The following is a 14967-nucleotide window of genomic DNA, read 5'->3' as shown; positions in this document are numbered from 1 at the left end:
TCTTTGCGATACCAGATGGAGTTCATTTACTAAGCATAAGAGGAGTAATTATTCCTTACGATGCCTGCGCTTGACTATAATACTATCGATACCTCCTCCAGTGTATCATTCCGTGGGAACCCCAGGCGCTTACAGTGTAGTCTTGCCAATGCGAGACAGGTGCCCAAGAGATGTTCCTTTGTTTCCCTGGTTATGTACATTTCCTGCAATCTTCTAGAGTAGTGATCTGTTAGTAATCCGATCATGTTCCTACAGTCTCTTTTATCGTGTGCCAATAGAAAGTTTGTGTGCTTCCCATCTACCGTTTTGCACATGGCCTTTGTAGTTTTTCATCCAGTCAGCTCGTTCCGTCGGGTTTTGATTTTCTTCACCATGCTTCTATCGAGATCGTCGTTTAGACAATGCATGAGTTTCCTAATGGTGATCACGTTTTTGGATGTTAGCCGTAAACTATAAATGGTCAAAATTCGACCGTAATCGACCGTATTTACACAGAAAGAAGCTCCAATCAAAGAATTTTAAAAGTTTGGAATTTAACACACTCTGAATACTTGGATTAACTTGAATGTCGGTGCCACATAAGCTCTATACTCTCATAATATTTCTTTCTGCCGAGGCTTAAGAAATGTGTAATTACAAATTGCCCAATATTTGCAACAGAATTTGGGCTTGCGCAACAAATTTTATTATAACAACTACATTAAAATATTTTTCTTTCCCTTTCAGACTGCTTTGAGCGCATCGCTTTGGAGGCTATGCTGCCATTTCAGAAGACATTTCGCACCGAAGACACCAACTCGCTAAAGATGTGCAAGGAGAAGTGCTTACAGGCCGGCGATAAGTGCCAATCCCTCTCATTTGGGTCAGTTAAACTACAGAAATGCACATTTTGCAATCTCATTTGCAACCATTGCAACATGCAACTTGTGCATGTGATGCGTGCTGCATTTTTGATTGTCTCACTGTTCGCAAATCGATTACTTCATCCAGTTAATTTGTTTCCTTTGTTTCTCTTTCCATAGAGTGCATCGACGCGGAAACGGCACTTGTCAGCTGTCAACAGAAAAATTCAGCTTGACGGGCGGTCGGCCGAGTGGCATCATTTTCGATCCCGATTTCGATTTGTATGCGCGCAAAACGAATTGTTTCGATTTAAGCGACAATACCATTACAGATACTACAGTTGGTGGCGATGGTGAAGATGGCTATAGTGGCTTGTCACCTACACCCACAATTCAGTTACCCCATCGACCGGTGGCGCAAGACACCACTTTACTGGTCGTTGATCCTACACCCACAACGGGCTCAACATTTGCAAATGAACGTCCTTCCACTGGCTATAGTCCTTCGACGTCAACAACTTATGGCACTACGCCGGGTGTGTATACGGACAGTATAAATCCCACATTGGGCGCTACAACCCCGGACGGTGACCGTTTGTACTTTTCACACGACATCTATCCGTTGTATAAGTACCCGACGCTTTATGAAAATAACTATCCTGCGCCCAATGATGATGTTTATATACCAGGCGGCTATGCTTCAAATGTGCCAGAGGTACATGATAGTTATCGACCACCTGGTCATAATCCCACCGAAGATACGCAGAGTCCACCACATGGACCACCGCGTCCAATTTTTGGCTTAGGTTATGGCAATGGATTTAGTTATGGTCGCCCGGAATCATATGACCCCACAACGACACGTCCGTACGATCAAAGCTCTCAAGCTGATAGAGATCACGATCAGAATCGCCCTGGTGGCTACACAACTCGCCCTGGTCCATATTCGAGTGATCGTCCAGATCGACCTGGGTCTTATCCAAGTGAAAGGCCCAGTTCATATCCTAGCGACCGACCTGAACGACCGGGTTCTTATCCGAGCGAAAGACCTAGCCGTCGCCCTGATAGACCCAGCTCTTATCCCAATGAACGTCCAGATAGACCGGATTTATATCCTAACGATCGACCAGAGCGTCCCGGGACGTATGCCAGTGATCGCCCTGGTCAATCTGGTTCTTATCCTAATGATCGCCCTGACGCATACTCCAGTGATCGTCCAATTGGTCCACCAAACTCTTATCGCCCAACGCGACCAGAGTACGACCCTACAACGCCTACGACTTATTACACACGTCCTGGATATGACGGTCTGAATAGACGTCCTTCATACGAACAACGCCCCTCTTCTGCGCTACCTACCACAATGTCCAACGGACCACGTCCGCCAGGTGATTTTACAGACTACACCAATCGGCCGGATGCACCAAATGTCAATGGTCTGAGCACATCAATGCGCCCACCAATGCGTGAGCCTGTCGGCTATGGTGGTGGATCTAATGTTGATTATGGTTATGTGCGACGAAATGGCACCGCCGCACGTCCAGATGGCGGCTATGATGGCGATAAGACAATAGCAACCTACTTCAATCCGGAGGACTATCTAACTGGCAATACAAGTAAGTGTTTTCTCAGTAGAGCTCAATATGGAAAATTGTTATAATAATATTTTTCTTTATAGGACGACCAGGTAACGGTTATGATGACCGCGATGACGGAAGCTTTAGCATGGATAAGATGAAGGGTAAGTAATAAGTTGGAGAAAGTAATACTATAGCGATATTCTGCAGGAAAATTAATATGCTGGACCAACAATGCTTTTAGGGCTTCAATATTTAAGAGTGCTAATGCTCTGAATGGATCTAGAAACACGCTGTAAATATGCTTAGAACTGGGTGTTGGTGATATAATCTATTGATGGGAAGCTGTTATAGTTCTTGGCGAGTTTTCAAATATTGGATGCATAATTTTACTTTCAATTCCAAGTGACGCAGCCTTAACTCGCTTGTTCAGTCCAAATAAATTCTTTATCTGTAATTTTTCTTTCTCTATTATGAACTTTTAGTCAAGCAAAGCATGAGTTATGACTTCTAAGGCTCAATATCCGCAATGATCTCCTCAAATATTACTTATGTAAAACAAGAACCTGGCTCTGTTTTTCTGACAAACTTTTCCGTTAATAGTGGCGAACTGCGGACTCTTCATATCTAGGTTTCCGATTTCTGAAGTTTCGTAAACTCATTAAAAGATCTTTGGTTAAGTTGCCTCACAAAATTAATTGTTATATTTAGGAAAACATCTATGACCTTAAAAGCTTTTAACTTAGAAGCCCTGTAGATGTAACTTGGCCTCCTTAGGTCGATCCAGTTAGCCAACAAGGATCTAACTTAGAAATATTATTTCACCAGTCCATTGTGATATCTAAAACTTCTATGTATTGATCGCAAGGACCTTCAAGAATTTGAGTTTATCAAACATTTTTTGAGGAGGCTAACTTCAACTTCGGCTAAATATCCTGGTTCGACGATATTATGACTGCCGAGATGTTTCATCCTTAGTAAAGGAGGGAAAAGGGTCTGGATGTTTTCACTTCACCTTCCTCTTTAGAACCTTGATAAATTGCGTCGGTTTTTGGTCTTATCCTGTGGAATGTCTGTTAAACAATGTCGAGCAAAAGTAGCTCAAAAGCTCGTAGTTCTACAGCGTCTGCTAAGCTCACGTGAGGTCCACAGAGATAGATTACAAGAGGACAACATTGACACAGATCGTTTACAATCTGATGTAATTGAAGCAAGGGATCTCCCAAGCTCATTAGATTCGCAGTTTTTTAGAGAATCCGCTATGATCAGCCATCTAAGAGAATCTGATAATCAAGAAAATTGAAGCTATTGATAGTGAGGATGATTATTCCTTAACAGTGGCATCAATCTAGTTCATTGTCGGATTCTTCGGTTCACGAATCTTAGATGAATTAGAATTCGTGAAATACCAAAACTAATTTCAGACTCTCTGAACAAACAGTTTTAAACATTTTTACTGTTGATATTACTGTTATAAATGGAAATAAGATTTAATTAAACTAATTTTGAAAATCATATATTCCAAATGCATGACTAAATGATATACTCATGCGACCTCAGTATGCATTTCACTACAAACATTTACGCTTAAAAAATAATCTAATTCAACTGTTTGAGCTTCGATAGCCAGAAAAACTTAATTGAATAAAATCACACCCACAAATTAATGTGATAATTTGCTATATAAACCTTCTATTTATAACCGTAATAAAGTGATAATTCACCTAATTGCAAGACTAAGCGTATTTCATACTATTATTAGTGAGATAAAAGTTTTTACTTTCAAAACAACAAATAATTAGCGTGCCAAATTCTATAATCCCTTCTAATCACCAATTTGGCACAACTTGCAGAACTAAAAATAATAACAAAAGCAATGGATTTGCATAAAGAGAATAAATTTAATCGCATTAAATGCAAATTTGGCGCACATTTACCGTTGAAACGCGGTAACTGTGATTGCGTTTGGCACCCACCAACAACCTTTGATCATTGCCAAATGAAAAACAAAACGCAAAATTGCATTTTAGAGATCAAATATATTGCAAAAATGGTCACTGAACTGACCCACATTGTGGTTTTATTTCTGCCTGCTCATTTGATTTCATTTCAACTTCAAAAACTTAGAATATTCACAACTGATTTGCTGGTGTAACAAAGACAATCTATGTAAATACGAGCATGTATGGATACTCCATTTATTTACTTGTTGTAACGAGTGATCGACGCGTCGGGGTTCACTCGCAGTATTTGTTTGCTTAACGCGCGCTGGTGGCTAGTTTTTAGTGTCACTAGTAGGGTACAGTAAAAACCTTACACAATTAGTGGTAACTAGTTACAGATTAGTTCGATTTGGACTATATAGAAAAGAAAAAACAAGAAAATATGTTAGCCGAAGGTATAATACCCTACATAAATGCATTTCTTATGGTATAAAAGGGTATTAAAAAGTCTTTGATTGGTCAGTTTGTATGACAGATATATGCTAAATTCGTCCGATCACAACAATTTGTCCGGAGATTGTAGCGTTGCGTTGGACAATTCTCCATGCCAAATTTCGTAAGGGTTTCTTGTCAAATAAAAAAGTTTTCATACAAAAGCTTGATTTTCATCAGTCAGTTTGTATGATAGCTATATGCTATAGTGATCCGATAACGGGAAAAATGAGCAGCTCCTTCGTCCCACTGGTCATTTATACAAATTTCTTAGATGACCTCCTATACTGGATATACCTTGCTCAGGGTACCTCTTGCATTCAGAACCATGTGAAGAAGGGAAGGATATCTAGGGAGCAGGAGGCTTCTAAATGAAAGGATAAGGAGTAAGTGCCAAAGCCGTTGGGATAATAGCCATAACGCTCAGGTTGTTGGGTTTGTAGAAGGAAACCCGGACTTCAGACTCTGTCTGAGCTTGGGCATTTTTGCATAAGTGAAACTTACCGAAAATCTGAATGTATGTTTGGAGCACGCGTTGAGGATTGGGTACATGTTATTGCAGAATGTTCAGTGTACTCGGACATCAGCTACCTTGGTGGAATGGGGATTAGGTGGTCAGATGGACGGTTGGATGTAAATTGTGTAATCTCCACTAGTTGGAATGTCGACCAGTTAGGGTCGTTTGAAAGGTTTGTGCGTAAGTAATTGAGGTAGCGAAGACAATTGACTGAAACTTAGGGTAAGGTACTTGAATGATTTGTGGGTGCGGGGGATGAGAGTATGAGGTTCAACACCTGGTCACCAGTCCAGAGCGGTGTTAAATCTCAACTGGTAGTATTTTCGGCACGAACTCTGACCGGAGATTTAATTCTGGTACCATGGAGATCAGGAGCCCTTGGAGTACGATCTAACCTGGTTATGTAGACTAGCTTCTCGGGAAGTATCGTGATGGTTGTGATTTAATACCGAATGTGGGCAGAGTTTTTGACCTCCACCAATATGGAATTGCATTGCAACCGGGCGCGGGACCCAAAGCACGGCACAGGTTCTAGATGGGCCTCGAACAATACCAAGGTGGTTAATATGTCCATCAATGCATTGATTTTATTCGCGGTGCATTTGATCCGCTGTCCACTTCATCCGCCGTGCTTTGAGCACCGTGCGGTAAGGCTGTCGTCAGTAGGTACTCATGTTAAACACACCGGATTATACCTTGTTCAGGTTATAAAAAAAATAGTTTTTTACTATATTTATTAATTATCTGACAATTTTCTATTGGGGTCTATTTTGTAGGTGCTTCTCACACAATTTTCTCTGATTTTTAATGTTTACAATATAAAAATGTGTAAATTAAAGATTTTCCAAATTATTAACATTTCATATCTGTATAAATTAGATATGATATATGTATATATGATCTGGCACCCAATTAAGTCTAACACGGAAGATAATTGATGCTTTTGCTAATAAGGTCATATAATCCTTAGCACGACTAGAGAGCTCAAGGGAAGTTGCAATTAGAAGCAATAATTCTATTGCTACCTTGATGGCAGCTACCTCCGCTTGAAATACTCTGTGGTCTGGTGACCTGAAGATGGAGTTGATGAAGAGCTCCCAACAGAAGACGCCACGTCTTACTTTCCCTCTTAACTTCGAACCGTTTGTGAAAAAACCCTATATCTCTTTTTCAACGGCTTTGTCTCGTCCACAAATCCCTCGAAGGTGTGTGAGTAGAGAAAGAACCACCAGATGAAAGTTCTTCCATGCAGTGTTTATCAGAAATGCAATCAAAGTAGTATAGAACTTCAGTGTGTCCCCGCTTGAGACCTTATATACTCAGCCTCCTTAACTCGAATAGCAGCATTCGCTGTAAAGTGCCAGCCTGTCTGTCTACTAGTGGAACGTATGAAGTTATTAATGTCCCTAGTGCACCACAGATACTGATAAGTGCAGCTTTTTGAAAATACTTCAGCTGTTTAGCCAGTGTGAAAAAAATAATTATTCTTTAAAAGTTCAATTACCACGAGTTTTCCACTAGTACCAAAGTAGTTAGTCTATCTATAAATGTGCCTACACATTTTCCCAACAGTTTGAGTTAGTTAAAATTTATAAACTGTTTTTGTGCACGTAAAGAGTAGAATTTAACTTTTATAATTGCAAAGTAGCTATTAAATAAAAATTCGAATGCGGCAACTGCCACAGCTACACCCCTCTATATTCTAAACACATATCTATGTAAGTGTGTGTGAGAGCCAAAAACACATTCAAATTACCGGCATTGACTGATTGATCGTTGAAATTACACGATTGTGAACAATAAAATAAATTCCATTTATGACTTTTTTATGCCGTTTTTAGAACAAGCCGGAGTTTCGAGTGCAATTAGAGCGCAAATTTGGGGTTTTGCGGTTCTTAAATTGTTATTGAAACAATTAAAATTTTCAAAATGTTGGCTGCAATGGGAGTAACTAAATAAAATATAGTTTTACTGGTGGTTGAGTACGACAAATTTTTGTAATTTTTTAATTAAGAGTAGTGGGCTTGGATATAAATTATAGTGGTAGCTGATGAAGTTATTAAAGTCACTAGAAAATATGTAAATAAGAATGTATATAAATGTGTAAGTTTCGTTTAAAATTTACATAGTCCAGAATAGGTTAGTCAAACTTACTCAGACTAACTGAAACTAACTAAAACGTGGTAATTGCAATACTTATGTTGCTAAAGCTAGTCAGAGACAAGCTTAAGGGACACTGAACTATAGAAAAACCACCGCAGCCTTATAAGGAAACCGTTAATCTAACTTCAGGCATTCTATTCATTACTGATAGACTTATTTCTGCAAGCTTAAAAATTAAACCGATTACCTGAAGATTTTCTCGCTTCGGTAAAATTTTCAGTTTCGAATGACGGATATAACCAATGTATAACCAACTTATAACCATTTTATAACCAATATATAACCAAATTATAACCAATATATAACCACTTCATAACCTAAACTCATTTTTTTCAATATGTGTGGTTTCTTTAATAACGTTTTTTCTTCGCCTGTTAGCTTATGAAAAGTGATGTTGCGCTATTTTGCATTTTAGGTGACGATATATAAGATTACGTACATATTACTAGCACCTAAATTATCTATCCACAATTTCTCAGCAAAATTATCATTGTAAGCGGAAGTTAATCGCCAAAGTCATGCAACAAGCATGTAAACTTTAAGTTGAACTTTTATCTTTGCGATCACGAAGCAACAACTCTAAATTACTTAGTCTCAAAACCAAGCCAACAAAACACTGTAAAATAATTAAGCGAACCTCACAAGTTGAATGACTCATTCGAAGACAAAAACCAGGAGCATAACAAAGCGGCAAAGCTTTCAGAAAACATGAGCTTTTTATGCCAAATTCAAAAGTGTATAAAAAGCCAAATAAGCAACATGCAACCGACAACAGCCAGCAATGAAATTATTGCTAATTTTTCTCGAGCTAAAAAATTAATCAAATATTCATAATAATGAAGTTGCTCGCAATTAATCAGTGTCACTTTTTTTCCAAGAAATTGAGTTAAATTTTTTGGTCACAGCATTTGAGGGTCTTTTTGTTGTTATTGTATTTTTTTTTATTTATTTTTATTTTTATTTTTTTTTGTTGTAACTAAATAAAAGCGTTTTTATGAGAATTAATGTTTGAATGAAGGGGTTGCTGTATGACTTCATATACGCTCACATATACGAGTACAGATACCTGTATGTACTTATATCTGTACAGGAATGTATGCGTGTAAAGTTCACGTATGAGGTAATAGTGATTAATATTTATTTTTATTAACATATGATTTTGTTCTAAGTCAAGTGTTGACTTCCTTTTTGTTCTGCTTGTGAATATTTTGATTGTGACATCTCGAGTGTGACGATCACGGAAAGCTAACATGTCACATTTACATATATACATATGCTTTTTTTATGTCATATGTGGATATTTGAGATGGTTGAGAGTATGATCTAATATAGTTTTCTACAAACATAAGTATAATCAAATATCAGCATATATACACATATAAGTTAACTAACCAAATCTATACCCCAACCATTAGCCTGGTTGTAGTATGTTATATATTAATATGTACTATATAAAAAGTACGTATAACCCCGTCATGCTATTAAAGGAAAATGTGTATGACTATAGGGAGTAATAACCATGGGGCACTCGCTCAAGTAAACATTTCGGATAAAACTTACTTCCCAATGTTCCAAAGCGTTATGACATAATCCTATTTAAAAGCCATTTATAAAAAAATATATACCACACACATAATTGGAAATACATATATAGAATATAAATGCAAATACATACATATATGTATGTGTAAGTATATATATTCTAAAAAACTATTTCCACCGAAAACCATCAAACCGCAACATACATATGTATGTATATTCTGCTATATCTCATCGCCTGTCTTCGCATGCCTTCAACCAGCTCTAATTAAAATGTGTTTTAGATTTATTTATTTTTTTTTTTTAATAAGATTTGCATGAAATTTTATGTGCCATTAAAATATTTAAATAATTTTAATGATATAATTAAAAACTGAATGGCGTAAACGTGTTGAGTCGTGTGAGCATGGAAGAAGAATGAGCTGAGCCAATAATAGTGTTCTAATATTGCGAAATTGGTTGGAAAAAAGCTATTTTATATAAATGCTAAATTAAATATTGTATAATTTGTGTACAAACTTTTCTTTGAAATAAAAATAATATCTTCCTATTCATTAAGGAAATATTTTGCAATGAAAAGTTTTGTCAGTATTATTGCAAAATGTGTTCGATAGATGGGATAGATGACAGGCTTAGCTCATTACATTTTATTGATTTAAAAAAGCTGGCATTTATTAAAAATATTTTCTAGATGGCAACTCTAAGCTGACAAAAAATCAATCCTTCTTCGTTTAACTTTCAATTATGCTTCTCTCATGATATGAATAACTTGGAAAAGTGTTGATTGTTTCGAGTAAGATATCGATTATTTTTTCGCAATAAATCGATTGTTACACATGCTGTAACAGTAACGGTGTAACCAGCTCTATTTTGAAAGTAGGACGCAGCGATGATGTCGCCAGACCAAAAACTACACCAAACTGTAAATTTAGGTGAATGCAATGGTTGTTCATGAATGAGTTGTGGATTTTCTTTGCCCCGAAATCGACAGTTTTGTTTATTTACCGCATCACTCAGATGGAAGTGAGCCTCATCGGTTTCTTTCTTAAAAAAGTCGTGGCAAAATCAGCAAATTCACGATATTTACGGTGCTCCAGTGGCTTCTGTTCTTGAGTGAGAACAATTTTATAGGGATGCAAGTACAAATTCTTTCTCAAAATCCGCCAGCTTGTGGTTTGAGACAGTCATAATTTTTGAGAACGTTTTTTAATCAACAAATTGCGGTTTCCAGCAGCACTTGCCTGAATGGTAGCAATATTTTCATTGCTTCTAAGCGGTTCTTTGTGCTATTGGTACATGAAGATTATGTAAAGAAAATATAGGCTCGAAATTTTTAACAACTCGACGAAATATATACTTTAATTATTACATATTTCTGTAGTATATACCTTTAAAAATAACATATTAAATTTGAAATAAATTAAAAAAAAAAAATTTTTTTGAGTCACAGCCATCAAAAGTGGTCCCTTTTCTGACCAGTCAAATCAATAAGTTAAACTTAATATTCGTTTTACTCAAAATTCCAGTTTTGCAACTGGCTGCAGTTGTACTTAACTCACATTATCCACAGGTTGATTTTTTCATTTTTCAGGCGCTCAATGGTAATTGATTCGTAAAATATATAACACCTCCCACTAAAGGAGTAATTGAAATATTTTCCATCTCATAAAACTAAAAAACACCGCTCCCGCAAGCAAATACCAACCTTCAGTCATAAACAAAGAAAAACTAGTGTTGCAATCCATATTACTCATAAATACGCCCTCAACGCCGTGTATTTGAAACAAAAGACTTAAGCCACAAACCTAAGCTCTTTTTTTGTTTTTTTCACCGCTTCGACTGTTCTTCACAGTTTACTTCTAAGCCCACGCCATATCTTCTGCGAATTCCTGCAATTACTCACGCCTATGAGCAAAATAATAACAACAAAAAGTCATAGACCTCAAACCGCACAAAGTCGCTTATTTATTACCACACAGGATGCGTATACGCACAGGTGCCCCGCCAAGGTAAATCCATGTAATAATCAAACGCATGAGTGACTGACACTAAAACTACAAAAAACACAAAATACACCGTTGACTTTGATGACGAAATAGAGGGAGGCATACATAATTAATGCACGAAGGTTCTAAAATGTTGGCAACACATGCGGTGATGAGTGAGCGCGCAGGTGGTGGCAGAAAATCTGCGGCAAGAAGCGCAAAAAATTGCTTGTTTTTACTTGTTATAAATGAGAAATCAATGTTTCAGCGACTGCATTGAAGAAAAGCACAACAGCTACACATAAAATGTGCATATGTATGTGGCTGTTGTATTGCTTTTGCGCAAGCGCAATATTGTATGCAAATTAACTGCAACGCAGGCAGACAAGAACGTTTGCTGACCGTCACTGCCACTGCCAAATGACCAGAAAAGTGCTGGAAAACAGCCAGCGTGTGGTTTTTGCTGCCCAACAAAGCTGCTGGTAAGCTGGAAAATCTGTCTGCCATCAAGGGAACGCCCGCAGCTAGTGCTTATACAACTTTTGTTTTTGTTGCTTGCAATGTCGTTGCTGTGATTTTCTTTTTCTTTGAACTCTAACGGAAGTGACACTCTGTGGCCGCTGCCGGTTAGCTATTTGTTGTTTTGTCGGTTGCCAATTCTTGTTTATGTCTAGGTTGTTGCGCTGCTGTGCTGCTGCTTATTCGAGCGCTTTTTGTTCTACTTGCTGTAGTACATACAAACATGCAAAGCATGTAAGCATATTTTCTGCCAGTCATAATCATGTTCTAAGTGTCTGCCACTCCGCCGCATGCCACTTTTTCGCATATGCTTGTGCCTTTACATTCATACATCAAATTATGACATTTGCATTGCACTTTTGATAGATTTATCTTCTCGACAATTTGACTTGTATTTGAGAATTTCAACATTTCCCAAAGCGTTAGTTATGCGAATATTGCTGTGGTGTTGAAATTTTCCGCCCAATAACGCAGTTAGTCAAGCAAGTTTGTTGCTTGAGTCTTTTGTTTTCAACTCACGGAAGTGTAGCGTCGAAGTGACGCTAAGTACAAACTGTCCAAAAATGAGACAAATGTCTTTATTTATGGCATTTCTAAGCAAATTTTTTATATTCTAACAATTTTTTCGCTTGTTAGTCGTTTACCAGCAATTTTTTCAAACTATTTTATAAAAAAAAAAATGGTTTGGCTAATTAATTTGCAGCACTTTAATGGTGTTATTGTGCAAATTTAATTAATTTTTAGCTGCTGCGTGTTAGCCGCTTTCCAATTAGCAAATAATTTTTATTTTAAAATTCTGAATTTTCGTTTTAACGGCAATAAATTTTGGTTTTGTCTCGGCTTTAATTGCCACACGCACTTGGGTTTGTCGTTTATTCTTTGTGTGCTCGCTTTTGTACTTTTTCTTCCAATTGTTCTAAAGCTTCGTGGTCATATTTTCTGTCTACAAAAGCAGTTTTCAGCGCCTTGTTGCTTGCATTGTTTACTTTGCGGCTTTGTTGTTTATTAGTATTTGTTACTGATTCTGTTGTTTCCCTGTCGCAGTTTTTACTGTTGTTCTTCTTCAGTTTGGCGGTAGGCCGTCAAGCTGTGGCTCATTAACTGCGGCTGAGGCTTCCTGTTCGGTTGCGTCTTTTACTAACGGGTGATTTTTTTGAGGTTAGGATTTTCATGCATTAGTATTTGACAGATCACGTGGGATTTCAGACATGGTGTCAAAGAGAAAGATGCTCAGTATGCTTTGACTTTTCATCATGAATAGACTTACTAACGAGCAACGCTTGCAAATCATTGAATTTTATTACCAAAATCAGTGTTCGGTTCGAAATGTGTTTATCGACAAATTTTGTTCAGCGATGAGGCTCATTTCTGGTTGAATGGCTACGTAAATAAGCAAAATTGCCGCATTTGGGGTGAAGAGCAACCAGAAGCCGTTCAAGAACTGTCCATGCATCCCGAAAAATGCACTGTTTGGTGTGGTTTGTACGCTGGTGGAATCATTGGACCGTATTTTTTCAAAGATGCTGTTGGACGCAACGTTACGGTGAATGGCGATCGCTATCGTTCGATGCTAACAAACTTTTTGTTGCCAAAAATGGAAGAACTGAACTTGGTTGACATGTGGTTTCAACAAGATGGCGCTACATGCCACACAGCTCGCGATTCTATGGCCATTTTGAGGGAAAACTTCGGACAACAATTCATCTCAAGAAATGGACCCGTAAGTTGGCCACCAAGATCATGCGATTTAACGCCTTTAGACTATTTTTTGTGGGGCTACGTCAAGTCTAAAGTCTACAGAAATAAGCCAGCAACTATTCCAGCTTTGGAAGACAACATTTCCGAAGAAATTCGGGCTATTCCGGCCGAAATGCTCGAAAAAGTTGCCCAAAATTGGACTTTCCGAATGGACCACCTAAGACGCAGCCGCGGTCAACATTTAAATGAAATTATCTTCAAAAAGTAAATGTCATGAACCAATCTAACGTTTCAAATAAAGAACCGATGAGATTTTGCAAATTTTATGCGTTTTTTTTTTAAAAAAAGTTATCAAGCTCTTAAAAAATCACCCTATATATAGAAACTATGTAGAGTATGTGTACTTAAAAAATACTACAACAAATATGTTATGGAATTTAAAAGCTCATGTGGCCATAAGAGTGTTTGGGAGCTTTCTTAAAGTATGCTTAAATGTTTTTGCCGGACTTCTTGAGTATAGCAACTATTTTCAATTCTCAAAAATTAATTTTGAGATCAGGAAAATGATACTTGTAGTCAAATCTTCCTAATAAAGGTTAGTTTAAATACCTTTTCACTGTGTTCTTTTAAGTCCTCAACGGCAAGGGAATTAATTTTAAAGGGTGATCCATTTTGAGGTTCCTTCAAATATAATGGGAAGTGTTTATTATCATTCTAAAGAACATTCTTTATGACATATTTTTTGAATATTATCACTTTCAAATGTTGCCCGCGGCTAAGTCTCAGATGGTTCTTCCTTTGGGTCTAATTTTCGCTGACTCGTTCGAGCATTTCGACTGATAACTGGCGAATGATACGCGTGATATTTTGCTTCAATGTTGGTATGAAAGCGGGATTGTCTGTTTAACTTTAGACTTTACATATACCCACACAAAAAAGTCTAACGGTGTGATAAAACGTGAATTTACTCGTATCTACTCACCGAAGTGTTCTCACAATAAATCCATTGATTGATGCGATATGTGGGAAGTCTTGTTGAAACCAAATGCCGTCGAGATCACCAACTTCAATTTCAGGCATCAAATAGTAGGTTATCATGTACGCCATTGATGGTTACGTTCTCACCGGCAACATTTTTGAAGAAATATGAACCGATGATGAGTGTGGCAATTTTGTTTGTCTCTTCGCAGAATGTGAATGTTCGTAATAAAATTGAACGATTTATAAACGTTGTTCAGACGTAAGTTTTTCTATGATAAAATGACAAACAATACTGAACATAACATGACAGCTTGACACAACTCACGCATAATCTGTCAAAAAAGGCCATTGAAAAAAGTACCTCTGTTGGATTACCCATTATACATATGTCAATAACCTTCGAACATATACGCTTTTTTACCTAAGGGTATGACCAAGTCTTTTAGGAAATTTAATTTCGAACACACAAACAATCAAGTAGACATTATACTCCCGAATTCACTCTGCATTACACGATATTTTTATATACTTAAAGAGACCAACCCTATACGACTGGTTGCTACTATATGATATAATACAGAATGTACCCTTTTTCGAGGCGATACTGATATGATATTATAACTGTTACAAACTCATCATCTAACTAAATAAACTACTCACCTGGTTATGTGAAAAGAAATCCCCAAAATGCGATTATACTTGAAAGCTTCA

The 14967-nt window shown here is 37.3% G+C and overlaps 1 protein-coding gene across 1 annotated transcript in view; it reads left to right on the top strand.

Moving 5' to 3' along the window:
* LOC105229939 (uncharacterized) overlaps positions 1-14967 on the top strand; it is a 43383-nt gene that overhangs the window by 17206 nt on the left and 11210 nt on the right. Inside the window, exons 3-5 of the mRNA XM_029551858.2 lie at positions 727-862; positions 1023-2458; positions 2521-2583. Of these exons, the coding sequence (XP_029407718.2) occupies positions 727-862; positions 1023-2458; positions 2521-2583 (1635 nt within the window). The remainder of the gene's footprint in view (positions 1-726; positions 863-1022; positions 2459-2520; positions 2584-14967) is intronic.

This window comes from Bactrocera dorsalis, chromosome 3 (assembly GCF_023373825.1).
Source record: "Bactrocera dorsalis isolate Fly_Bdor chromosome 3, ASM2337382v1, whole genome shotgun sequence".
NCBI lineage: Eukaryota > Metazoa > Arthropoda > Insecta > Diptera > Tephritidae > Bactrocera > Bactrocera dorsalis.
Note: the sequence above shows the minus strand (reverse complement) of the source record. Positions and strands in the feature narration are given on the sequence as shown.